The 26,909-nt window shown below is 38.6% G+C and overlaps 2 protein-coding genes across 9 annotated transcripts; both read left to right on the top strand.

The window, feature by feature from the left end:
• The first annotated feature begins 4,277 nt into the window (after positions 1-4,277).
• Positions 4,278-19,145, top strand: LOC137936882 (uncharacterized). Of its 3 annotated transcripts, none has more exons than XM_068781824.1 (11): positions 4,278-4,285; positions 4,483-4,606; positions 11,501-11,580; positions 11,664-11,741; positions 14,524-14,636; positions 14,716-14,781; positions 16,342-16,443; positions 17,317-17,854; positions 17,984-18,189; positions 18,396-18,559; positions 18,823-19,145. In XM_068781824.1, exons 2-11 carry the CDS (start codon positions 4,485-4,487, stop codon positions 18,962-18,964), a joined length of 1,611 nt encoding a protein of 536 aa, XP_068637925.1. In that variant the 5' UTR covers positions 4,278-4,285; positions 4,483-4,484; the 3' UTR covers positions 18,965-19,145. The 3 variants fall into 3 exon arrangements, with proteins under 3 accessions (XP_068637925.1, XP_068637923.1, XP_068637924.1); XM_068781822.1 differs by lacking the exon at positions 4,278-4,285 and adding an exon at positions 4,337-4,355; XM_068781823.1 differs by lacking the exon at positions 4,278-4,285 and having other exon boundaries at positions 4,375-4,606.
• Positions 19,146-20,298: 1,153 nt separating this feature from the next.
• Positions 20,299-26,634, top strand: LOC137937075 (2-oxoglutarate-Fe(II) type oxidoreductase hxnY-like). Of its 6 annotated transcripts, none has more exons than XM_068782124.1 (11): positions 20,299-20,366; positions 21,484-21,679; positions 22,213-22,311; positions 23,923-23,974; positions 24,130-24,269; positions 24,361-24,461; positions 24,648-24,706; positions 25,161-25,217; positions 25,681-25,726; positions 26,107-26,186; positions 26,330-26,634. In XM_068782124.1, the coding sequence occupies exons 2-11, from the start codon at positions 21,541-21,543 to the stop codon at positions 26,412-26,414; spliced, it is 858 nt and encodes a 285-aa protein (XP_068638225.1). In that variant the 5' UTR covers positions 20,299-20,366; positions 21,484-21,540; the 3' UTR covers positions 26,415-26,634. The 6 variants fall into 6 exon arrangements, with proteins under 6 accessions (XP_068638225.1, XP_068638222.1, XP_068638221.1 ...); XM_068782120.1 differs by lacking the exon at positions 20,299-20,366 and adding an exon at positions 20,374-20,634 and having other exon boundaries at positions 24,130-24,251; XM_068782119.1 differs by lacking the exon at positions 20,299-20,366 and adding an exon at positions 20,374-20,634.
• The last annotated feature ends 275 nt before the right edge of the window (positions 26,635-26,909 follow it).

Here is a 26,909-nt window from a genome sequence, read left to right as displayed (position 1 = left end):
CCCAAAAACTTTTGGTGGTAGATTCGGCACAGCAGGTGAACTTATGGTTTTATGAAGAACACTCAAGGGAGTCTGAAATTGTAACACACTCGAGGGTATTCGATTGATAAGGTAAGCTGCAGTTGTGATGGCTTCACCCCAGTAACTTGTCGACATATGAGCTTCAAACAAGGAAGCACGAACAACCTCAAGAAGGTGGCGGTTCTTTCGCTCTGCAACTCCATTTTGCTGAGGGGTGTACGGACAAGTAGTTTGATGAGTAATACCATGATCATCTAGATATTCTTTGAAACTTTGATTCACAAATTCTCCCCCATTGTCACTTCAAAGAGTTCGTATTGTAGAATGATACTGGGTGACTATCATTTTGTGAAATTGTTTGAACAACGAACTAACTTCACTTTTTGACTTCATTAAACAAATCCAAGTCATACGGGTGTGATCATCAATAAAAGAAACAAACCACCGTTTACCACTAAGGGAGGCTATATTTGCTAGACCCCACACATCAGAGTGAATAATCATAAAAGGTACTGGACTCTTATTCATGCTTATTGGGAAAGGAACACGGTGGCTTTTCGCCAATTCACATACATCACACTTAAAATCTGAAATAGATAAATTTTCAAAAAGTGGAGGAACCAATTTCTTTAAATAACTAAAGGATGAATGACCCAACCGTTTATGCCATAACCAAATATCAGAATCTGCTGATTTTTTCTTCATGGAGAACGCTTGGGCTAACTGATGAAAACTTTCTAGCTGCAGATCAAGGTAATAGAGTTTTCCCCTTCTAGTACCATACCCAATTGTCTTCTGAGTTCGAATGTCCTTAAAAACACAAATGTTAGGCCAAAAAACCACAATACAATGCAGAGTACGAGTTATTTGAGCAACTGATAATAGATTATGATTGAGGGTTAGAACAACTAATACAATCAAGGCTCAGATTTTCAGTGAGAGTGATAGAACCTTCTCCAATAACGTGAGATGGAGTACCATTTGCTGTAGATACGATATGTTGTTCAGATGGTTTCATACTTTTAACATGATGATTGTCAAAGGTCATATGATCAGTAGCACCAGAATCAATTATCCATTCACTATTTCTACTAAGAGTGGAAGTATTAAGAACCTTACCAGATGTAGCGATTAAGACTGATGCATCCTCAGTTGTATGAGAGGTGGAAGGTTCTGCTACTACAACGGAAGCATGATTATTTGATTTGAAGTTTCGTTTGCGAGACGCTTTTGTAGGATCCTACCATTCTGGATACCCGATAAGTTCATAACATCGTGACTTTATATGCCCAGTCTCACCACAGTGAGTACAAATGCGCTCTGGTTTGGTTGTTCCAACCTCATAGCTACGATTTTGAGATCCTGATGTTCGATTTTGATCACTGTTAGGACCAGTTGGTCGAGCTGTTTTAGTCTTAGCTCGACGTGCTACCATTGCAGATGTCTCAACACGATCAACTTCACTATTTAAAGTGGTTCTACGAACAGAGTCACGACGTACATAAGCATAGGCTTCTTCAAGATCCAATATCGGGTCTTTTCTGAGAATTTCGCCATGGACTTGTTCGAATTCTGCATCCAATCCGTTTAAAAAAATATGAACACGCAGTCTTTCAACGGATTTTCTATAAGCAATCACATCATCAGGATCTTTCATTATAGTCTTGTCACGATGATTAAGTTCTTGAAAAATTTCCATAAGATCACCATAATACGTTGATAAAGGGCGACCAGTCTGTTTGGTGGAGAAAGCTCTCTGATTCAATGAAAATAATTGTGATTCATCTAACCCATCATAGAAAGCTTTTTCCAGAGCCTTCCATATTTCGCGTGCGGTACGCAGCCAAATATAGCGCTTCATAATATCTAGTGACATAGAGGTTAACAACCACCCCTTGACTTTTTGATTTTCAGTATACCATTTCGCATAAGAGGCATCCGTTTCTTGTGGGAATGGTGTTTTTCCCATAATATATTCTAGCTTTTCTCGTCCTGCAATTTGCATCTCCATGATCTGGGACCATACATCATAGTTGACTTCGGTAAGAGTGACACTGGTTGTAAAACCAGAGTTTTCGGATTGCACATGAATAATCGGTGTTGATTCCTTCGACATGATGAAAAGAAGATCGGTGGGGACACCAAAAAAATATTGGTCCGATCCGTAGACTGATTCGGTAAAAAATTGGTCCGGTCTGGTCCGGTCCGGTCCGGTCCGATTTGGTCTGATCCGGTTCACGTTATTTCGCTGGGCTGATCTTGGTCTCGGACGGACCAGGTCGCTCGGCAAATAACTAACCCGGATCTAAGTTTAAAACGAACAAATGAAATTTTACTGTACCTCTTCTTCGTCAAGCGTCTCTTCCCCTTCGCCGCACTGTCGAGCGTCTCTTCCCCTTCCGGCGTCGATTGGGCTGATGGCACTCGGGAAGGCTTCGTCAAGACGCACGCTGGACTGGCGCCGGTGAGTCTTTTCCCCATCTTGTTTTTTTTTTCCTTCTTCGTCGGTCGGCGAAGCTTTCTAATGGAAGGCCGAGCACTGGCTCGGCTACGATCGTCGGCGGCCTGCGGAACTTCCGAACAACTCCTTTTTTTTCGTGGCGATCCGTCGGTCGGAAGTTCTCTGATGGAAGACCGAGCAGTGGCTCGGCTACAGTCGTCGGTGTAAAGCTCTGTTTCATTGCGAAACAGAGTCCGTCGACTGAGATTACGGAACAGAGCTTTCGCTCTACTCTTCGACGATGAGAAGGAGAAGGAGATGATTCTCCCGCTCTGATACCAACTCGAAAATAATACTTCACTTTCAATCTTAATTTCTCATTCACATCATTGGCTTAAATAGTCGTTTTATAAAATATACATGGAAGAATTTGAGTGATTAACGGGATTACCCCAATCACCGGATTTACAGAATATTACATGATTTCTCCTTAAGAGAAGAAATCTTTGAGTAAATCTTAACACAAATCACAAGAAAAGAAGTCGAAGCAACAACATTCTGTTCGCTATGTTAGGGAGAACAGACCCCTTCTCCACCGAGCCTTCTAACTCCTTGTTGCAGAGACAGGTATGTTCATATACCTAAAATAATTTCTTAGGAAAAAGGATCGATAAGAATATATGAACCCCCTTCCCTCTTCTCTGTTGAGAGTCAAACTGCGTGAATTACTACTGCCCTGCCTAGGGAGGGAAGGTCCCGTGTGTAGCCCGACCGTCGGCCAAATAATTGGTTGAATGGAGAACATGAGACCAAGTATACGTGAGGTTGGCAGTGAGGTCAGAAACACAGTGATAAATATGCTAGTGTCTCTTGAGGGGGAGTAGCAGCAGTGGAATACCAATGGATGACAACGCTAGAATCACCTTCTATAACGAGGGGGTCATGGAGATGTGTTGAAGTCTTGGACATAGTTCTTCATTGTAAAGATTTGCAAAAAAACTCAAAACTCATGAAAGCATTAGCAATGGCGTCCCAATCATTGGTGATCTCTCTATTAATTAATAGAGAGGAGACCCAATTGGATCGTCGTCTTGGCAGAAGCCAAAAAGTGAAAGAAACGAATGTTCCCGTCCCCCTCAGCAAGCCATTTGAAACGTGCTTTCTGTTTCCAGCGAATGAGTTTCGAGTAGGAAATCTCCTGAAGCTGGAATTGAAGAGTGTTGTGGGTTTGGAATTCATGGAAGGTCAGTGCACGGGTCTCCTTGTGGTCATCCAAATCAATGAGTTGAGCGATGATATACGATTTTGTGGCTTTGACACCAGTGTGAGAAGAAGCCAGCTATCCAAGCACGAATGTGCTATTTCATGAGTTTGAGCTTTTGGGGAAAGGGACCATCCGAGCGCACCAGAGGGTCAGCGTAAGTGGGAATAATTTCACATAGGTTGAATAAAAACTCATACGATTACTACTTAAAGAAGAGCACATTAGGCCCAAAGGCCCACAAGGCCACCTAATTGAACTTTGAGATCTGGTAAAGAGCCCATAAGCGTACGGCTGGTGGTGCGGCGGGCAGGTTTCAAAGAGGTTCTTCACAAGTTTTAACGTTTGGACACCAGTGACGTCAGTGAGTATCTAATTATAATTACTGCCAGTCCGCCAGCTCCTATACTCACTGGGATTGCGCTGTGCTCCTTCCCTTATTAATTGCTCAGAGTGAGAGCAAAGACGCCGTGGGCCTTTTGTTAAGGCAAGCTTTGCTGGGGCCATTACTAAGCGATTAAGCCGTCTTCGGTATACGCAACGTGGACACGGCGCTCCGCCAGGTATCGCCTCGATTCGTTGGCGCATTTGCTCTGGCCGTTATATTTTTGCACAAGCGCCAAACCCACATGAGTAACCTCCGTCTCTCCGGTCACCCACTAGTTTTCTTGAAACTTTAGAGCCTCTCTGTATCCGTACTAATATCTGCAAGCTAACTTCCTGTTCTGTTCACCTCCTCTCTCATCCGCCCTTCACCTAGAGATGGACAACGACCGGATTAGTGAGAACGAACAGCGGCAAATGGAGCAAATAAGAGAGTTGGATATGGAGGAGCTGCAAGTCGAGGAAGCTGATGAAGAGTCGGAAGATCCTGCTGAATCCAGGTGAATTTCTTCATTCTTTCCTTTGATTTGACTTTTGATGTCTTCTGACTGGTTCTACTCTATAGCATTACTATAGGTATTGATTTTGTATACGTTTCAGTTTCTCCATTGATTTTTTACCACTGAAGAAAGTGAGCCACGCCATTGTTTTGTTTTCTGTTTTCATTTTAGCGTTTCCGTGTCTTTTATTTCGTAATTGGGATTTTTCTCCGTGTTCTGTTTTTTTATTATAAAAATCAAGATTTGGGTGAAAGGATATGAGAAAATTGAGAGAAAAAGGACAAAAAGAGGAGAAGCGTTCGGAAGAGACTGAATGGCGTGTCTGTGAATTGTGCAAGAACTCCTATAAGTGTTTTGAGTTACAAATTACAAAATTGGCCTTTTCCACTTAATAAACCTTAATCTCTTTATATCTCCCTAACTGTACTTCCTATGTATATGAAAATTTAACCACTGATATAATTTAGCATACAAAACAAGCTTACATAAAGAAAAATAACTATTAAAGTGGTAAAATGACCAAAATACCCCTAGAGGGTAAAATGACCAAAATACCCCGGATGTATTTTCTAACACTCCCCCTCAAGCTGGAGCGTATATATCCAGCAGTCCCAACTTATTGCAAAATGATATAAATTTTCTCTTGCCAAGGGCCTAGGTGAAGACATCTCCCAACTGATATCTAGACCGAATAAACGGAGTTACTACCTCATTTTTCATCACTGTATCTCGAATGAAGTGGCAATCCACTTCTATATGTTTAGTAATCTCATGGAAAATTGGTTTACTCGCAATAAAACTCTCAACCTAATTATCACAAAACAAGCTCATCTGCTCATCTTGGTTGAAACCCAACTCTCTTGAGACTGACCTAACCCACATCAACTCGCTCACTGTGTAAGCCATCGCTCTGTATTCAGCTTCTGCACTAGACTGAGCTATAACATTCTGTTTTTTACTTCGCCAACAAACCAAATTTCCTCCAAGGAAGACACAATATCTAGAGGTTGACTTTCTGTCCAGTTTGGACCCTGCATAGTCTGCATCAGAGAAAACCTCTATCTTCATATGATTATTAGGTCTAAAGAAAAACCATTTTCTTGGTGCTCCTTTCAAATACCTCAAAATTTTTTATTCAACTTTCAAGTGTACTTTCCGAGGACATTCCATAAATTGGCTCGCTACACTTACTGCAAAAGAAATGTGAGGTGTAGTAACTGTTGCATAAAGTAACTTTCCCACTAATCTCCGATACTATGTTTTATCATTTAATTCATCACTTTGCTCATCATGGAGATCATGTCCCATTTCCATTAGGGTATCAGCTGGCTTGGCTCCCAACAAACCATACTCTTGAAGCATATCCGTGATATACTTACATTGTGTCATCACAACGTCTTCTTTACTTTTCGCCACTTCAATGCCAAAAAGTATTTCAACGGTCCCTAATCTTTAGTTTGAAAATATGCAGACAAATGAGACTTGGTATCCTCGATACTAGAAATATCACTCCGGATAATATAATGTCATCTACATAAACCAAAAAGACCACAATTCCAGAGGACCTCTTCATCACAAACAAGTAGTGATCGCAATGACTCCTCGAGTCCTAGAGATACAACAACCTGGCTGAATTTTTTAAACCAAGCACATGGACTCTGCTTTAGCCCAAATATCGCCTTCTTAAGTCTGCATACTTTGTGTCTCCCCCAAAGCAACATATCCTGGAGGTTGCTCCATATATACTTCTTCTTCCAAATCACCATATAAGATAGCGTTTTTAATGTCCATTTGATGTAGGGACCACCCCTAATTCATTGCAACTAAGAGCAAAATATGTACATACGACAAACGAGCAATAGGCAAAAAAGTTTCAAACACATCAATACTAAAGGCTTGAGTATACCCCTTCGCAACCAAACGGGCTCTATACCGCTCAATAGATCCTTCTGCATTATACTTGATAGTATAAACTTTGCGGCAGCCAACAACTTTGGCCCTAGGTGGTAGATCACATAGTTGCCAAGTGTCTCGATCTATCAAAGCATCTATTTCAACATCCATAACTTGCTTCCAATGAGGAAACGAGAAAGTCTCATGCACTGAAGAAGGGATAGTGCAGGTAGAAATGGACAAAACAAATTTTTTATAGGAGTCAGATAAGGAACAAAAAGACACAAACTGAGAAAACGGATACCGCGTACCTTTACCTTTCCTGATACCCTTCCTGAGTGTAATAGGAAGATATAGATCATTACCTCCAGGATTTTGAGACGAAGTAGAGTCATGGTCCGATGAGAGAGTCGGTGGTGATACTTCTTTTCGGCGTGTATATACCTGTAATGGTTTCTCGATAGTGACAACTTGTGACGGTCCAACGGGCTCATCAACTGGTACAGGGATAATTGGTGTTGGTTCAGGTGAGACAAAATGATCAGAAGGTAAAAACACAGAGGAAAAGAATGGTACATCCTCTGTTGGAAGATGAGCTCAAGCCCACATGTCCAAGAGAGGTGTGTTAGAAGATGGGCCCACGCCCACATGACCAACGAAGACCCACATGTCCAAGAGAGGTGTGTTAGAAGATGGGCCCACGCCCACATGACCAACGAAGACCCACATGTCCAAGAGAGGTGGAAGATGGGCTCAAGCCCACAGACCAAGGACGTCCACATGTTCAAGAGTAGTGGCATGATGGTAAATAAAAATTCATCTCATAAAGATGACATTGATGTAATTAGTTTAAGTTTCAGGGGCATAATTCTAGGATTGTAGTTTATTCATCTACAAATTGAGCTTTAGGGGGAGGGTTTGGACATAATAAGTCCATAACCTCTTTCTTCCTCCTGTTTTCTCCCCAATATGTCGTCTCTCCTTTTCTCCATGAGCTAATCCATGGAGTCTTGAAAATCAACATGGTATCAGAGCATTGATTTTCGGGACTCATAGGTATGGTTTTTAGAATTCCCAGTTTTTGATATTGGGCGCGTACCTCCATGTCGTCTCCTGATTTTTTATTTTTTTCTTCAGATTCTCAGCATGAATTTTTTTTTCCGGATAGCTGGTCCATAAATTTTTTAGATTCTCAGTATATTTTCCGGAATGTTCTGTGAGTCTGTCTGAGTTCAGCTGAGTGAACTCGGCAGGACAGCAAACATGCCGTCATCACTGTTGACGGGTTCTGCGTCTGGAAACTGTGATTTTCAGGATTCCATCCATGGTCCCAGAAGCATTCATCACCACAACCATCAAAGACAAGCAATGCAAGCTGGTTGGAGCGAAACCCATCCATTTGCACGATAGTAGGGCTGTAATACATGACCGGTTGATTCCAGTAAACTGCTGAAACACCTGAAGACATGCTCCAACAAAAATTGCTAGCCTGATTTCTTTTGTCATGAAAACATCCCTGTATCTGTGATTGGTATTCGTAGATCAACAATAAGCCGGCCATCAGAGTACCCCCCAGCGGGATGACTCCCTATTCGGCTCCAGTGCTGGTATCGGAATTTGAATCGCTGAAGTTGAACAGTGCCGGGAATTCACATCTCGAAGTAGTGGAAATGTAAAAGAATCGCGAAGATCCTGGATTCAGAAGCAACATCAGAAGAATCCAATCAAAAGATGAATCTACGCTTGATCAAAAGATGTCTGAGTGTACAGTCTCAAATAGATGGCAGGTTTTATGAGACGAGATTGGAAACGAACTTTTGTGATGCGTGCCCAGTTGACACGACTCGTACTGAAAAGAAGAACTTGAAGGAAAGTCTGGAAAGACTTGAGTCAGTTTTGTTGCAAACGGATGACCTAGCCGCAAGTTACATTGTAGAGGAGAATCTGCGGTATATAATGCCTGAATATTATTCTGCCGATGGTTCTCCAGGTAGTATAGCCTATCTCTCTCACGAGCGGAACCAATTGTCTTCCTTGTCGCGAAATCTTGAAAAACACTTTAAGTAGGATACAATGTGAGAGAGCAACATATGCACTTGGCTAACTGACTAACCGACAACAAATTTAAAGGAAACTAGGGAACAAAAAGTGTTGACTGAGGAGACAAAAAGGAAGTCGGAGTAACACTGCCTACTCCTTGAACAAGAGAAGTAGAACTATCTACAAGATTAACATGTTTGACACACAAAAACTCTTTTAAATCGGAAAACAATGACAACATACTTGACATGTGTCTGGAGGCTCCTGAGTCAAGAACCCAAGACGATGACGAGTGAACATGATAAGCTACCATACTTGAGTCAGCACTAGTAGAGCTAGGAATTGGGATGGAAGCATGAGTTACATAGGCTGAGGTTGAGGCAACAGAGATCTGGGCCATGCGCTGAGCAATCTGCTGCTGCTGCTATATCAATTGCTGCATCTCATTTGGAACACCCGGTGTGATCAAAATAGAAGAATCTACACTCCCACTTCCACTATCAGGAGTTGTAGAATCAGCCCATACAGGCTTCCCAAATTTAACCCAACGTCTGTCAGAATAATGATTATTTTTGCCACAATGAACACACTTCCTTTTTGACTTACCATCACCATGTCCTCTACCTCTATCTGGGCCCTCTCTACGTCGATATCTACCTCTACCTCTAGAGGAATCTGTAGGGGCTGATGTAGTTTTGGAAGCATTAAGAACAATGACTTCCATTATCTTACCTCCTTTATCTGTTCCAGGTACAATAGTCTTCTCAACCCTCATAATCCGATTAAAAGTGGTAGAGAGAGTAGGAATTTAATCTAAAGCTAAAACCTGGGCTTTAATAGCATCAAATTCAGCACCTAATCCATCCAATTTTTTTTGCACAAGCAACTGATTAGCTGTTTTCTCAACTCATTCTCATCAGTAATAAACAGATGATATACATTGATCTCCTGCCATATGCCAAGAAATGCATTATAATATTCTGTAATAGTTCGGTTTCTTCTTTTCAACCCAAAAAAATCTGTATACAACTCATAAACCGGAGAGAGATTACTCTCTTGTGCATATAAAGATTCTAGAGACAGCCACATAGCCTTTGCTGTCTAACAATTCATCTCCTGATTTTTAAGAGTAGAATTAATACTATTGACAATCCAAGTCATAACTTGACTGTATGCCTCCCAATCATCATCTGGAGGCACTGGGGGATCATCTTGGATAAACTTCAACTTTCTACTCTTAAGATACATTTTGATAGACTTAGCCCAATTAAGATAATTAGACCTTGTCAACTTTTTTGAAGTAATCATGATGGTATCCTTTCCATCAAACCCAAAATTTCTTCTAGCCGGGATATAAACTTCTCCTGTCTCAGCCATAATACTAATATATGATCACACAATAACCAATTTAAGCTTCCAAACAATTTTTCAGATTTATCACCAAGGTGGGGCCCACTCACAAAATTTGGGTTAGGGCACAAAATTAGGATATGCGTACTTCAATAATCCAATAACCAGCAATTCACAGTTATTTCAACCAATATCATGCAAAAGTAGTGGCAATTAGGGCTGACATCATCAATCGGGTGATGAGACACAGGCATCCAACACTGGGTTGGGTGACATAGATCTCAAAAAACCCAATTAGGAACCCAATTAGGGCAATCAAAGTATAGAGAATCCTTCAATAATTCATAAAGACCAGTAACCCTAAGGTTATGGCAGAGAAAGGGAGAAAAAAAGTTTAACTTTGATGGACCAACATCAAAAGCCTGTAGTTTTTCTCCTTCAAGCAGGTTGTCCTCTTAAAAAATGGCAAAAATCTGCAGTAGAATACTCCCAGCAACGATCTACAGCTCTAATACCATGTAAAAATCAAGATTTGGGTGAAGGAAGAGAGAAAATTGAGAGAAAAAGGACAAAAGAGAAGAAGAGCTTTCAGAAGAGCCTAAATGGCGTCCTTGGGAACTGTGCATGAATTCCCAGACTCCTTAAATAAGTGTTTTGAGTTAAAAATTACAAAAATGCCCCTATACACTTAATAAACCGTAATCTCCTTATATCCCTAACTACACATCTTATGTACATAAAAATTTAACCACTAATATAATTTAACACGCATAACAAGATTACGTAAAGAAAATTTACCACTTAAGTGGTAAAATTTACTTGACCACCTTCATTTGATAGCCTTTCGCCAAATTTCTGATAAGCTATTGGAGAAGAGGATGTTGGAGAAAAAGGGACGGTAATATGTTTTGGCTGTCCACTCTCCTTAAAAGAAGCATGAAAAAAATGCTTCCTCTGGGTGTTTAAAGTTATGTTGGACTTGAACATTTTCACTCGAACCCTTCGGTTGGCGACCTTATGTGATTAAAAGACATTATTTCTCCTACAACTCGATGTTTCCACTTTTGAGTTATCAACTATTAGGGACTAGCCCATTTAAAAAAAAAACTGTTAGGGACTAGTTTGCTTTGAAAAATGTCCACTTCTCCCACTACCTGTTCCGTCAGTGGCGGCTGGAGGTTCATATGGCATCTCTCCTTAGTATTACACCCCAAGAATCAAGTGAAGGTAATGTTATTTTTAACATGGTTAATTTGTAATGCCATGACAGAACACCTTCTGAAATGGCAGAAAACAAATTTTCAGATGATGCCACCGGGGACCTGGTAAATATCTTTTTTTTGTTTTTGGTAAAATTATTTGTCATTCATTGTCAGTAATCTATTGGAGATCAATCTACAATATTAATGAAAAAACTTGTACATCTTTCTATGCTGGGAGTTGGAAATGCTAGCTGCCTATGTAGACATTTCTTACTTTAAAAAGCTCATAATACAGTAACTGTTACACCTAAAAATTTTAATTCAAATTATTTAGTCCATTTTTACTCTAGTCACAGTTATTTGTATAACTTCTCATCAGTTTGAGCATTTTGTATTTTTTGCATTGAAGCGAGAATGGAGGAGGAGAATCTTCTGACGGTGACTTCCCCTTTGATACGTCTTTACCCTCTTTGCATGCGTATCTGGGTGGTAGGCCTATCAACATGTTCTGATGTTTGATCCTGAAGAACTTCATCCATGAGATCTGCTTTATGGTAACTTTTCTGTAACAGATGTTGAGGACACTCGGGGTGGGGTGAATTTCCTGGATGGTGGTGCAATCTTGTCTCTTCCCATGTTCTACCTGCAAGGTGATTAACCGTGAAAGGATCTTAGCTTGGTAGTGCACATCTTGATGTTATCTCCCTTCCTTTTTTATGTTCTCTTTGTATAATATGTTGATTACTTTGAAAAAGAAGAAAAGTTTACATCATTGTCCTTTTCAGTGATTTATTACATGAAGTCTTTTACAATACTGAGGCCTAAATGTGTTATTTCTTGTGTGTTTCAATAAGGATGCTTGAAGAGATTCAAAGATGGTTCTAGATATGGTAGGTTAGTTTTTCATAAGAATCTGAGAGATTAAGGACATTGGTTTAATGTTACGGACACTAACATGCCAGCTAACTGGTGGCTTGACAGTTTAATTTATCTGTCTTACAATTTAAGTTTGGTAATTTTTGTTTTCCTTGATATATTTCCCCCCCTATATGGTTGCACAAATCCTGAAAGTGGCATGACATCAGTGGCATGCCTTTCACGAGATCATGAACATTGTTAGCCTTTTTCATTGTTCTTGTAGTCATGTTCCAAGTCAGCCTGTGGCTTACTCTCTTTGCTAAGATTGGGGTGCCTCTGCAACCCCCTCCCTAATTTTGTTTCTTTATATTTCGGCTTTGGAATATAATTCACCTTTCTCAAAAAAATAAAAATAAAATTATATGGTCCAAATTCCATTCTTGAAATGTAAATTTTAAACAATTAAACCAGTTTTTGGCCAACCAATGTGATCAAACTAGTTTACTGGTCAAACCGTTCAGCTCAAATCAAAGGAAATTGTATAGACTAGTTAGAGAGTACTGTGCTGTTAATCTGAAATAGTTGCTTTTAAATTGACGACTGTGATGAACAAAATCAAACAATGGATGTAGGGAAGCGGTAGTCCCTCATCATAATTCCTAGGACCAACAAAGGAAATGTGCATTTTGAGTAATGTAATAAAGTATTGGCATCTAAAGAATATATAAACATGAATTCAAAAAGCAATTAAAGGATCTGGATAAATCAACATGAACTTAAGGCATATGAAGAATTATTTTCAGGACCAGGAAAATGAACATGAATGTGGGATACGGGGATTATGGTGCGCCCTTAGTCATGCATCATCTACTGCAGTCTAAGTTGGTTGGATCCTACCTAAAGTTATATCTTTCTCTAGATGTAATGTGGAGATGGCTGTAAACTGGGTATATATCTTGCCTGCATGCAATCTAGGCCCTGTCTGAGTGCTTTTGGTACTTCACTCCAAGAAACTAGCTAGTTTTGATTTTGGAATAATCTTATAATAACTGAAATTAGAGTGATATTGAATATGAATTAATTTTAATTTAAATACGTTAGATCCTATGATAGTAAAGTCATTGTGTTTTACTGAAGTCCCAATAATTGGACGCCAGAGTTGGAGTCTGGATGATAATGAGGTTATTAATGGTTCCTACAAGAAAGCTGAACACCAGTTGAACCAGCTCAGATCTTTCAGGTGATTGGGTATTTACCCATTAACATCCCTGTCGTTGACTGGAGTCTTGATATTCACTGTTTCGTTTGCTTCATCTCTGAAAAACAATTCCAAGTTGCACAGGAGACTTTTATGAATTGCCATATGGGCAAAAAACTATTGGGTGTATTAACATTGCAGAGTTTATTGGAAGGTAGTTAACCAGTATGTGCTGTATATAATTAAGTTGTTCGAAAGGAAAGTGAGTCTTTAGTGGTAAAATATGATGTCTCCATGGACTTTGGACTCTTTTGGGGCTAATACTGAACGCCTCCACATCCGAAGATCGAGTAAACTTCTTTCTCACCCCTCATTATTAGTGGGGATTTGATGGTCGTGATATCTGGGCTGAAGCTTAACGTCTGTGCTTGGAGGCTGGATCTCCTATTTCAAGAAAACTTTCTATAATAAGCAAACTCCACTTAACATCTTGTTGTAGGGAACTCCTCGATCTATAATTTGCCCAGACATCTTCTCTTAGTACTTTTTTCTTAAACAAAACTCCTCAACATCAGTCGATGCACTACCAATTGAAGGAAATAATATCATCAGTGCTGGTTATTTTCCATGTCAAAAAGTTTGCCCTGTTCTTTAAATTTATATGCAAAATTTAGGATGAGGGAGGGGTACTTTATATGCAAATTATAGTTTAGGACAAGTATTATCCCTATTGTCATTCTTATTAATGCTAATTTGGGGTGGGTGTGTCGGTTTTCCGCGATGTCTAGCGCATGTCAAAATGTGAGATGTCTTGGGATCTCTCAAGTATATTGTTATATAATGGTACTTTTATGCAGGGGATGAGATTCTAGTTTTCTGACTTGCTGAGTTGTCCTGGGACTTGGCCCAATCAACTAGAATTCGAGAGGGATTGGGTTGGACTCGCCCCTTTTCTTTTGAATGAGTCACCTTTGACTCATCAGGAGTCCTGTTATTGGACTCGTGAGTCTCCAACCTGACTTGGGTGAACCGACCTGAGTTGTTAGATGCTCAAATTGGTTTACTAGTCCAGGTCAGAGAACCAAGGGTGAGATGTCTCTTCCCTTAAAAAATTTGAGATGCCTCGCTCAATATGTGAGATGTCTTGGCGAGACAGCCACTCCTGATGCTAATTGAATGCATTGTTATAATTAGGAAGAAAAGGACTGTTGTGAAATTGGTTTTATTTGAATTCGTTTGTTGACAAAGTTATTCATGAGGAAGTAGAAGGTTAAAGAAGTGTAGGTTATACCGATATTTATGTGTACCTCATAATGGATAGTTTCCTCTCCATGTGGTGAGTAATTTTGTGTTTTTTTATTTAATAAAATTTCCAGGTGTTGTTTTGTTCCCCGAATCCGTTCTGCCTTTACGGGTTATTCAACCTAGATATAGATCTATAGTGGAAAAAGCAATGAGACACGCTGATGCTCCTTACATTATTGGTGTAGTAAGTCAATCTTTCATTTTTTAAATTTCCCTGTCATATTTCTTGATTAATATTTTACATCTTTAAGAGCTTGTTCTAGGTGCGCATTTACCACCGTCCCGGCAATACCAGGCGTTGTTGTTCAGAAGTTGGAACAACTGCTGAGGTATAAAGTTCTTGTACATTTTAGGTCTTGTCTCTATAGATTTCATTCTCCTAGTCTTTTTGGAATTTGAATATGCTTGTCTTTTTAGAATTACTTAACATTCCAAATAAAGATTAAGAAACCAAATTAAGCTACAAAAGTGTATGCTAGTACTGGTATTTATTGCTATGCTACTAAATTTCATTGTTGTATTGCTTAGCTATATTTGTCTGTTCATTTAAGCACCTTTTGTGCCCTTTTGAGTTTCTGGAATATACTTAAATTGTTTGAATTTATTTTTGGTTAGAACCTTTGGTTTGATGGCCACATGGGGTTTTCTTAATCGAATGTCGTGGGTTCGAGTTTCACGGATGTTGTGGTAAGTTTGCCATCTATGTCTAACAAGTATTCAAACAATAATAATCATAAATGATTTCCAAGACTGGACTCGAGTCCAGCCAACAATTGGCTGGGCCCGAGTTTGCAACCAGCTACTTCAAAGAGGTACTGGCTTATTAGGTAAACAGAAACTGGGGCATAAAAAAAACTAGAAAATTAGTTGCATTTGCCAAACTGCTATCCCCCTATTTTCTCCTTTCCCTGATTCTAAGGATGATAGAAGTACAGGGTTTACACAATTTTACCACAAAGTGAGTGAAAATTGCAGCAGAAGGATGAAGGACAATAGTTGTCATCTCCGTACTCTCAAGAACAGGAAATCCTTGCTAAGACCATTTTAATTGAGCAAAACATCTGATTAAGGTTATTATCTTTTTTAGCATCAGCTAGATGTTTGTATGATCCTTTGTTTTGTATTTCGTATGCATTAGCATCTGTATCCATTTTCGGATTTTATTTGTTTATCTGCTGTTCAGTCATTGATTGCACAGGTCTTTTCGTTGAAGAAGAAGAACTAGAAGCAGAAGGAGAAGGAGGAGGAGGAGAAGAAGAAGTAGAAGAAAAAGAAATAGGAGAACTCAATAGGCATGAGAGCAAGAAAACCTTGAATTTGATGATGATGGTATAAAAAAAAATGGAGCATGGATAGAAAGAGGGAAATTTGCTGGAGCAAAAGTAAGAAAAGTAAAAAAAGCTGAATTACAAACAGGTCTGTGAAGATAGAAAGAAAAAAAAAAGGTTAAAGAAGAGAGAAAAGTAGAGTAGATCATACCTGTAAGATACAGAAGATCTTGAGCACAGTTACTGGTTTCAGAAAGACGACTTTTGAGCAGGAAACCACGATTGAAATGGGAGGGAGGAAATTGCTAGAGTAGAGAGACTGAAATATTGGCCGTTAGCTTAAAACCTAATGGTTGATGAGACTTGGGTCCAGCTAAGTTGGATGGACTAAGTCCATACTCTTTTTAGCCTTAGAATAATTATTGTAATTACAATAACAAAATTCTTTAATCTGCTATCTGCTTTATAAATTCTCTGATTTTGGTTGTGTGGTGAAGGCCAGTGTATTGTTTGTTAAGATATTCCTCATATCCTTAGGATTTCATATTGTGAGTTACTTTCATATGTGATTTCATGATTACTATTTTGTTTTGATATATTTTTTCTGATTATGCTCTCTAGATTCGGCAGTACAAGCAGTTGCACGATGGTTCATTAAATGTGGTTACTCGTGGCCAACAGAGGTTTCGTTTGCGGCGCATGTGGATAGATGCTGAAGGAACGGTATGTAGATTTTGTTTTATGAAGATATCCACCTTACTAACATGGAGAACAATCTAATTTCAAACATACTGTTGATCTAAGAAGAGTTTTGAATCTATTTGATTCAGTCTTTCAGCTGGCAGTCTACTTGCCAGTATGGTGGGCCAACTGCATTTTCTCTTAAACAAATGTTGGAGCTGAGAAGGAAAACTTACCTACACAATTAGTTGAGGCAACAATGTGAGTGCCACCTCCTTTGAGGAAGACTCATGAGGCAACCAAGCTAGTGAGTTTGTAAAGCTCTTGAGCTTGTACATTTGAAAAAATGAAACAAAAATTGGAAGAAAAAGAATACTAGAGAGTTTATTGCTTCACTTTTAATGCTCCAAAGCTTTTGGATTTGCTTTGCAAATCCTATCTCTTTTAGAAGGATTAGAATTCTCTACACCTTTGAGCCAAATATAATGTATGTGGTTTGTTGTATTCTTTTGGGAAAGCACGACTCAGTAACTGAGTCACAGCAGGTTCAAATTTATCACTATCTTCATCCAAATCTTTCCACTTCAGAAGGCTGCCTTATGTCAAGGCATCTGCAGAGGCCTACTGTACTGTTCGACTATGTAGAGAATGCACACTTTCTTTTTTGAGAAAAAAGTTACTTGTCATTCGGTATCAAGATGATGGTTGAATGATGCTTGAATCCAGTAGTATGAAAATTATTTTGAGATTGTTGACATTTATGTAAGCAAAAATTTTCAATAAGGTTTTCTCAAAAAAAAATAAAAAAAAAATCTTTTTTCCAATATGGTACTGCTGAGGAAAGCCCTTTTGTTAAGTCTGTGACTTTAAACTTTTTGGTTTTTCCTCAAATGACTTTACTTTTCTGTCCACCAGCCAATGGCAGAAGTTCAGATTATACAGGAAGATACACCTCTGAGGACGCCAAAAGATGCATTTGGAGTGTTGGCTTCAATTGGTAGCTCTAGGAGGAGCCAGGTTGGCTTATGTGGAGGATCCCGTGATACATCTTCTGCTCTGTGGCTTGAGGAAGAAGACCTCAATGACTTGGATCACTTCTCTGATTCAGCTGCAAGTGAAGATTCAATTTCTAATTTGGAAAGTCACTTTTCTTCTGCCCACACATCTGAAGATAATGGTAGTAATGGTGAATTCACTAGTAGTGATGATGAACATAAGGCACTTAGTTTTAAGAACTGTGAAAGCAGTAAAGCTGGCTCTGTTACTTTGGACGATAGAATGTGTGAAAACAGTAAAGCTAAGCCTGTCTCTCCTGTGTTAAGTCCGGATAGACAACCAATCAAGGCTTGGGCTGCTGATGAGTCTAAGTGGTTACATCGAGCACCGAGAGCTTTTTGGCCATCTTGGGTTTATCGGATGTATGATGCCTATTCTCTTGCTCGTAGAGCAGCAGGTAATCATTCTTGATTCCCTTTCTTGATTATATGAAATTTGTATGGACTTGTCACACAGCTGTCCCAAAAAGTTTTGCTGCATTTCTCCTTGTGCAGTCTGTCAATCATTCTGATTGGTTTTCTTGCAGATATGTGGAAGGAGATAATTGGTGTTTCCAACTTAAATGCCCTTATTAGTAAACCAGATATTTTATCCTTCCATATTGGCAGTAAAATTCCTGTCTCAGAATCTACAAGACAGGAGCTATTAGAGATCAATGGGATCTCCTACAGATTACGCAGGGAAATCCAGTTACTTGAGCACTTTGATACAGTTCGCTGCAAAAGCTGTCTGGTAATATTTATATCTCCAGATACACAGGCAAGCAAACACACACACACACACACGCGGTTTTTCTCTCAAAGTTTCCTATGTTGATAAAATTAACAGAATGAAATTCTGGTTATTACTTTAGAAACCAGAGAGACATGGTGTTGGTGGGTTTCAGGGTTCAGGTAGAATAGAAGCTTTCTTGGTCTAAAACTCTTTATTTTATGTAGTCTGTGATTGCAAAGAGAAGCGATACTATGGTGATGTCAAGAGATGGTCCCCTCAGTGCATATGCAAACCCACATGGTTATGTGCACGAGGTCATGACTCTCAATAATGCCACCGGACTAGCATTGATGGGATCTCCGCAGAGAGAACATAGCTGGTTTCCTGGGTATGTGTAACTTTCTAATTTCTTTGCATGCTTTTATCCACTATAAGCTTGCTAGAGTATTTTTAGAATCCAATTCTCTGGGTTTTGGACGTGAACATCTTTTTTTTTCAAGAAAATGTCGTCTCTCTCTGCAAGGGGTAAACTCAAAAGATTCAAGTTAAAAGTAGATGTCCGGAATCTCTTTTGGCCTTTCTTTTATTTTTATTTTTTGTTATGCATTCCTTACTGTTTGGTGGAAGGAGCCTAACACGGATTGGTTTTAGGTATGCTTGGACAATTGCTTATTGTGCTACCTGTGGGGCGGGGACAAATATGGGCTGGTTTTTCAGTGCAATGGATAAGAATCTTCGTCCTAAAGCATTTTGGGGGATTAGGAGTTCTGAAGTGGCGGATGAGATTCTATAAATGGAAATTGATGAGAGGTCCTTTTTATCTTACCTTCAATGTCTCATACAAAATGATTATACATGTACAGTCAATATAGAAGGAATTGGTCTCAAGACATTCTCTCTATTATGAGACTATCACTGACTATCCATTAGTGGAAAATTTCATATGACTTTCTTATGAAAGGAACATTAATGCATATTGTGAAAGATTTCTTACCTCTTTAATTTGGAAATATTAGTTTTTTGTTTTCAGATTATTGTTGTCTGAATTCTTTATCCGAAGCTGCCTGCAATAATATTTCCTGGTTAAAATTTGTCTCAGATGTTGCGATATAATCACTTTATCGTTATCTGTTCGATCTTTAGATGGCTTAATCTGATGAGCCTGATATAAAATAGATTATTTATATTTCTCGACTGATGCTGGTGCCTTTGCTACTTGCAAATTCCCTTTTGACTAACTGGATGGCTGGTTGGCCTATTTTTAGTCTTCATGCAGTGTATTAAATAGATGACAACCTTCAGAAATTGCTTTGTTCTCTAGTTTATAAACTAATGTAGTATCTCTTTTACACATTTCATGCTTCACTTTTTAGCAGTAGCAGTAGATTAATGCAGATACTGGAGAAATTATGACTTGTTTCTGGTAAAGATAAAATAATCAAGTTGTCAGTAGAATTTTTCCAAACGCGAAAACAATAATCAATTCTGGAATGTTATCCGGATCAGTAGAGTCATGTTATTCAACTCAAGTTGACATTTAGAGCACCTCTCTAGCCGCCTCTTGTGAATTCGAGTCCAACTTCACTGTGCCATGGTTTGCTTGCTCTAATGAAGGTCGCTTGGATGAGCGAAGGCTGGCCAGGCCGCCTTTAATCTGGGTTCTTTGTTTTTCTATTCAATCAAGCCCGGTAATCGAGCAGATCAGTCATCATAGACGGACAAGCGATCGTTGTGTTTTTACCTTTTAAAGAAAGTCCAAGAGCGGATTATTCCAGGACTAATCTTATGCAGATTCACGCGGGTTGAACTATATATATGAGATATATAAAACAAGGTTGAGACGGATCGGGTTTTACACGGATGGAGTGGGGATAGGTTTGGTATAAGTCAGTTTATGGGGATGGGCCGGGGACGGGGTTACCATGATGATGATCTGGTCTGGTCGGATTCGGGTTTTGGGACGAGAGATCAAGTTTAAGTTTAAGTTTTTGTAAAAGCCGACCCCGACGTGACTCGTCCCAACCTCAAACCCCAGTCGGTTGAAGCCGTAGGTCGCAAAAGCCCCACCCACGCAAAGGGGCTCGCAGCTTTATGATGCGGATACATGGAGCAGATTCGAAAGGCGTAAATCGTAATAGTGTGGCGATAGTCTTAGCAACGTCGACGAGAATGTCACGGCACTCGGAATCCAGAAGGTAGTCACAGCTCTGTGCAGTTCCGATAAAGTTTCTCCTGGAAGTAGACAATTGGAAAAAGGACGTCTAAGATTCCGAAACTCGTCCTCCTCATTATATTGATTACCGTTCCGGCTTTTATTTCCCTCTCGCGGGAAAATATAGAAAACTGAGGGGAATGGAGAATCATTCCGATGCGGCTCTCTCCTCCGTTTCGAGAGTCTCAACCCTAAATTGCATCGATCTCTCCAATCCTAAATTACCCGAATCAGTTTCTCTTCTTAAACAAGTAGGATCATTTACCAACTCTTCATTTTCTCTCTCCTTTCTTTCCCATTTTCTTCTCAAAATGGAACCGATCCTTGTTCTTTCTTTGTGTGTTTGTGAGTCCAGTTGGCATGTTCATACGGATAACTACGATTCATTTTCTGCATCTTGCGTGATGATGCTTTCGAGGTTCTCTCTCTTTTTTTTTTTTTTTTCATCTGCATAACAGCATCAGTATAGTTTTTTGTAAACCACAAATTCTGCTCGTACTTTTTGTTTTGCTAATTATCTGTCATGACTCAGGTTGTTGTATTTTCATAAACTTCAGAGACGATAATTTCCCAAGTAGCTGCTGTTTTATCTTTCAGTCAGGAAATTGAGGGAAAAACAACTTTTAGTTGTATGATTAGAGACTTGTTTTAAGTGACTGTTGGCATACTCCTTTCGTTTTCTAGCAAATTCTCTGGAGACGCGAAAACAAATTACGGAGTAATGAATTAATACTTCCCTTATTTCCTTGAAAGTAATTCTTTATCTCTGCAATCTTTTGAATCGGTTCATTCGCTAGTTCTTGTCACGAGTTTTCCTGGTTGGATATCTGTGCTCTGTCTAATTGTGGTATCGACATTCTGAATATCAGTGAACTGTACTACGCAACAGTTGCATCAATTTATTATGTACCCATTAAATCTTCCAGTTCTCCATCGATTTTTTTTTTTCAATGGGTATGATTTTGTCATTTTGAGAGTTTCGTGTGACGGTAATCACAAAATCTGTCACGGGCTTATCAATTTAATCTTCTATTTTAATTTTCAACTTTGCTGTTTTTCTCTATTTTTTTAGCTTGCTTCTTCATGAATTTTTGCTGCAGGCATGCCTTGATTCGGGATTCTTCTACGTCATTAACCATGGGATTAGTCAAGAGTTTATGGATGAGGTTTTTGAGCAGAGTAAGAAGTTCTTTGACCTACCAATTGATGATAAAATGAAGCTCTTGAGGAATGAGAAGCATCGAGGTTATACACCTGTTCTAGACGAGATTCTCGATCCAGACAATCAAGTAGAAGGTTAGTAATTTTTTTGCAAACAAAGAAGTACATTGTATATGGTCTACATCTGAATCGGGTCATTGTTGGGGCTTGTTAATCGTTATTGGGTTGGCAGCGTGTTTGGTACTGATGTCGGGAATTAGCGAACCAAATTTTACCCTTGGAGACTTTGTTCTTAAAAGGAAAAAGGGTCTGAAACAGTAGTATAGGATAAAAACGCAGTGGTTACAGTGCGTTCGCGGGATCGGTCATTGTACCCCTTTACGGAAAAGGGTGTCAGCATTTTTCCAGGTCAGCCTGTTGGGGGCTCGAGCGGACTTTCTTGGTCGTCTAAAATTGAAAAAGGAACACAACTTTTTTGGTCCGGGTTGATTTGATAATGTAGAAACTGAACCGGGTTTGGGAAATTAATACCACTTTTCTTTTTTCCTTTGTCGAGACAGGGAACTGTTAATTCTAGTTCTTGGACATGTTGTTGTGCTTCAAGCTTCTCATTTCGTCTGTTTTATGTTCTTGAAGATATTTTTCTTTCTGGACCTTTTTGCTTGCAGGAGATTACAAAGAGGGATATTACATAGGCGTTGAAGTCTCTGAAGATGACCCTCAATCAGAAAAACCATTTTATGGACCAAATGTTTGGCCTTCTGAAGGTATTGGGGAAGCATTGTTGTCCTTTGATATATTAATCATGAGACGAGCGATTAATATCCACAATGATATCCATCTTCTGTAGATTTGACCAACCTAGATTTTTCTCTTGTTCATCTATAAAAATGATCACCAACCAACTGAAATTTGAATATCAAATTTACTGTAGAAAAAACATCTGCATCATTGGATTCAGTTTCTCAAGTAAATTGAGGTTCCTGGCCTTCTACGATTTCCGTGTTTTGAGTTACTTTTCACTAAATGCGGACAACATAACAAAGAATAGCAGAAAGATAAATATAAAATAATAACCTCTGGTAGATGTGCTAATATTGCATGTGTGTAATCAATAATAGAAAAAAAAAGGATATATATATATATATATATATGTGTGTGTGTGTGTGTGTGTACAAAAGAAAGTTGAGTAAGAATCATTGAAGTTCATTGAACTTGGTCAGCCACCACTTGCATGATGAAACTGTGGATGTTATTACTAAGAACAACATTTGAGGACTACTTTCTTTGCTAAGAACATTAGAACCATAAACCCAAATACGAGATAATATCAGGACTTCCAGATGACATTATATATTTGTGGTTTTTTGAGCCTTCATCTTTAATGACTTGGGTGTCATGGGCTTCACTGGTTAAAGTCATAGGGTCATCTTTTTTCTGTGCTACGACTGTTATGAGCCGATGCACCGATATCATCTAACCATTGAGGGCCACTAACATTTATTGGTTGGATCTGCATATATTAGTGAAAATAGTTGCAGTCAAGGTGGAATGTTGACTGAGGTTTCACATGTTTGGTACAACCTCTGTATTGGCTATCTACATCTGATAATTATCAGCTGATGACTTCTCTTATTGACTTTTCTCCAAAACTCCATGGTTTATATATGTACTGATAAAAACTTGATACGGAACAAACCAGGGTGCTCAATGCCCAAGGATAGTCTGGAGTTGTGTTTGAGAATTTCATGACAGGACAATTAGCCTAGTATAACATAATGCTTCGGATTTGAACTTGTCTCTGATTGGCATGTTGCATGTTAAGATATTACAATTTGAAACGAAAATATTAGAGAATATAATATTTTGTTATATATAATCCCTTTTTTAGGAGAGTGAATCTTGTTTTGTGAATATTTTTTAGAAGACTAGATCACATATAGGCACTCAGGTTTAGGCCCCTATATATGTACCTTGTGGACATAGGTAAATGCTCTGCGCCTACCTTCATACCAGGTTGCCTAAAAAATTGTTGTTGTTTATTTACTCTACTATCATCGTGAATAATTTTAAATAGTGAACTCGTCATGGTTCATTTGGTTTACATTGCTGTTAATTATGAATTTCATTACACATAGAGTGATGGAGATGTGACAATATATGAATATCTGGAGGGCATATATCTAGCATTCAAGAATACCTGAGATCAGGCTTAATTATCACTTTCTTAGGAGTAGTAGTTTATGTTTTCATTTTTGGTTGTTAGGGAGCATTGTAGCGGCTTTATTTGCGTTGTAACTAACTATTACTTCCATAGAGTAATCGGGCAATTACTTACTACAGTGTCCTGTTACTTTTGCAAATTTGTCATCTGAAAGATTTGTTACCTGGATGGAGGCAGAAAATGGAGAAATATCACCAAGAGGCACTGTAAGTTAGGCTATTGCATTTGTACTAAAAACAGTTTGCCTTTTTATTATTCAAGAGCGTTAGGTCTATTTTCCTCCTTTACAACTCAAACTTGATTCAGAAAGATTTTACTGGTGTCTGGAAGTTTGTTAATGTAATTTCATACTTACCATCAGTGGGGTGGCAAAAGCAGTTGCGAGGATCATAGCTCTTGCACTTGACCTTGATGGTGAATTTTTTGATAAGCCAGAAATGCTTGGCGAATCCATTGCAACTTTACGCTTGCTACATTATGAAGGTGTAAGACGGACTAAAGGTCATTCCATCCAAAAGTTTTGGCCCTTTTTTTTTCTTTAGTTTGCTTGTAATTCTTTTGTGATTTTATATTATATGTTCCATGTTGCTAGGAAGATTATCGAATCCTACTAATGGAATATATGGAGCTGGAGCACATTCAGATTATGGCTTGATTACACTATTGGCCACTGACGATGTTGTGGGGCTTCAAGTATTAATCTGGAATATATCTTCTGTTTCTGTTTTTGTTCTTCATTAGGCAGACTTGTTTTGTCCTATAATTTAGAGTAAGAGGAATGGTTACATGACACTTTCTTGTGCTTCATTAGGCAGACTTGTTTTGTCCTATAATTTAAGAGTAAGAGGAATGGTTACATGACTCTTTCTTGCGCTCCAGATTTGCAAGGTCAAAGATGCTCAGCCTCAGATATGGGAATATATACCACCTTTAAAAGGGTCAGTTATGCTAGCCTAGTCTTGAATTATTTCTGGCAGTAAAGGTAATTTACCATGTATTTTAAGAGGCTTGCAGTTAAAGCTGTAACTGGTTGAAAATTTGTGCTCCCGGTGTTAAAGAGGACTGTTCGTCATTGTTAAAGTTTAGCTTTTCAGATTTCACATGTTGCACGGGGAGTTTTAGTCTGTCTTTTCCTTGTGTAAACAGCAAGTTTATACAGGCTTCCTAGGGTGTGCTCAATTGATTGTCTGTAAAATAACTAACCTTAGAGATATATAGCTTTGATATCAGTCATTGCTCCAACCCAGCAGTAGACTAGTGTAGCAATTGTTCCTCAAATGAAAGTTGATTTCAGAAGCATCGAGAACTTCCAGTATAGATGAGTAATTATTAGAGTGCTTTCTACTTTGGGGATAAGGTTGTATGCTCAAACGTGCAGTTTCTTGTCTGCAGAGCATTCATTGTAAATCTTGGTGATATGCTCGAGCGTTGGAGTAATGGTGTTTTCAGGTGTGCCTATTGTACTACATTTTTTGTCAGAAAAATATTTTATGATGGTTTTCAGATAGTGTAAGTTAGTATAAGCTATCAATCAAGTTAAAATTTAACAAATATGTTATTGGAAACCTCATATTATTTTCAATTTTTTGTCATGTTCGATTAGAAGCTAATTAGGGATCCAAAAGATATGCTTTAAGGGTTTTGTTTTAATTTGTCTTTGCTGCTAGCATATTGTACTTTCTAGTTTCCTATTTTAATCTCCAAGTTGTTCATCATTCTCTTTTATCTCAATCTTACGAGTTGACAAAAAACAAATTTCGTATCATATAGGGAAGCTTTGATCATTTTGCATCATGAAATGCTTGTCCTGGTTTTTTGTTGGGACAGCTTATTGCTGTACTTTCTAAAACAGTTCACTAAGTTCAGCCAGAATAAATACAGCTTAGTTATTTTTGTCTGACTTTGGTTGCAGGTCCACCTTGCATCGAGTGTTGATGAATGGTCAAGAACGCTATTCTGTAAGCAATTCATTCCTCCTTATCTGTCACAGAGCGAGTTTTGAAATTTAAGAATTGCAATAGATTCAGCAGATTTGAAGTCTAAATTCACTATAACCGGTTTGTCAGACCCTGACTGAAATTTTAACCCTGAATGACCCAATTGATGGAATAGTTTGAATGCTGCACTGAAGAGTTAAGGTGTTACAGAAAGTAAACCAACCCACCCATTTACTTTTGTGCATTGCACCATCTCTTCAGCTAAATGGTGTTTGATATAGGATCTGCTCTATCAAGAACAGCACCACAATCCTTGTATTTTACAATTGGCATGTTATTTATTATTCTTTATTTTCTTACATAATGAACGCATAAACCTTTTTACTTCATCCTCTCAACAGATAGCTTTCTTTGTGGAGCCTAGTCATGAATGCCTTGTTGAGTGCTTGCCTACCTGCAAATCAGAGACTAACCCTCCTAAGTAAGCTCCTTTCTAGCCCTGTGTTTAGGCAAAATATGGAGTCCATTCTCAGCTTCCGTTGTACTAATTAGATGCTTTTTCAGTTGTTGTGCACCGGAGCTTATTTTCTTTCTGACATCTTATATATTGGTTATATTGAACAGGTTCCCTCCTATTACTTGTGCGACTTACCTCACCCAGCGATATCGTGCTACCCACATCGACCTGAGCTCGTATCAAAAGACTTAGAACAACCAGCGCTAGTCATTTTAGTGAATCAGCTGTGCTGTTGCTCAGGCTCCTATTGTATCAAATCGGAGCGAAGGTATTTATCGTTATGTGTTTCAATATAATGTCAAACGATGGATTGTTCCGGCTTTGCCGAGTCCTTGCATGAATTAGAAAATAAATACGAAAATATTTGTGTTCCAACATTCAAATTCTTATAATATATATTTTTTATTTTTTATTTTTTATTTTTTTAGCAAGGATAACTGCCCTGTAATATTACCGTCGCAGGGGAATTTTTTTACGAATGACATGGCAACCAATCCACCAGTTCTCTCGAGCTGTCATGTTAAAAGAAGTATTTTCACCCATGAGAGGGTTTTTCAGCAGGTGGTAAAGAGGAGCGACCACTCTTGTGGGCTTAGTGCATTAAAAAGTGAAAGTGAATTATTTTTTTTTTTTTGTTAGTGTGTATAATAAAAAATTAAAATAAAATATTTTTTCTTAAATACTTTA

This window comes from Aristolochia californica, unplaced genomic scaffold, assembly GCF_029961685.1.
Source record: "Aristolochia californica isolate CCGP_79_NKW_82.1479 unplaced genomic scaffold, dmAriCali1.0.hap1 SCAF_7, whole genome shotgun sequence".
NCBI lineage: Eukaryota > Viridiplantae > Streptophyta > Magnoliopsida > Piperales > Aristolochiaceae > Aristolochia > Aristolochia californica.
This window is presented reverse-complemented; position numbering and strand designations above follow the sequence as displayed.

Excerpts from the sequence above, each read along its gene's own strand:
- LOC137937075 (XM_068782119.1), top strand. The coding sequence starts at position 20,524 with ATGGAGAATCATTCCGATGCGGCTCTCTCCTCCGTTTCGAGAGTCTCA. Across the intron at positions 21,680-22,212 it reads TCCAGACAATCAAGTAGAAG|GAGATTACAAAGAGGGATAT; the intron begins GTTAGTAATTTT and ends TTTTGCTTGCAG. Across the intron at positions 24,707-25,160 it reads TATATACCACCTTTAAAAGG|AGCATTCATTGTAAATCTTG; the intron begins GTCAGTTATGCT and ends TCTTGTCTGCAG.
- LOC137936882 (XM_068781822.1), top strand. Across the intron at positions 16,444-17,316 it reads GGATAGATGCTGAAGGAACG|CCAATGGCAGAAGTTCAGAT; the intron begins GTATGTAGATTT and ends TCTGTCCACCAG. Across the intron at positions 17,855-17,983 it reads TCTTGCTCGTAGAGCAGCAG|ATATGTGGAAGGAGATAATT; the intron begins GTAATCATTCTT and ends GTTTTCTTGCAG.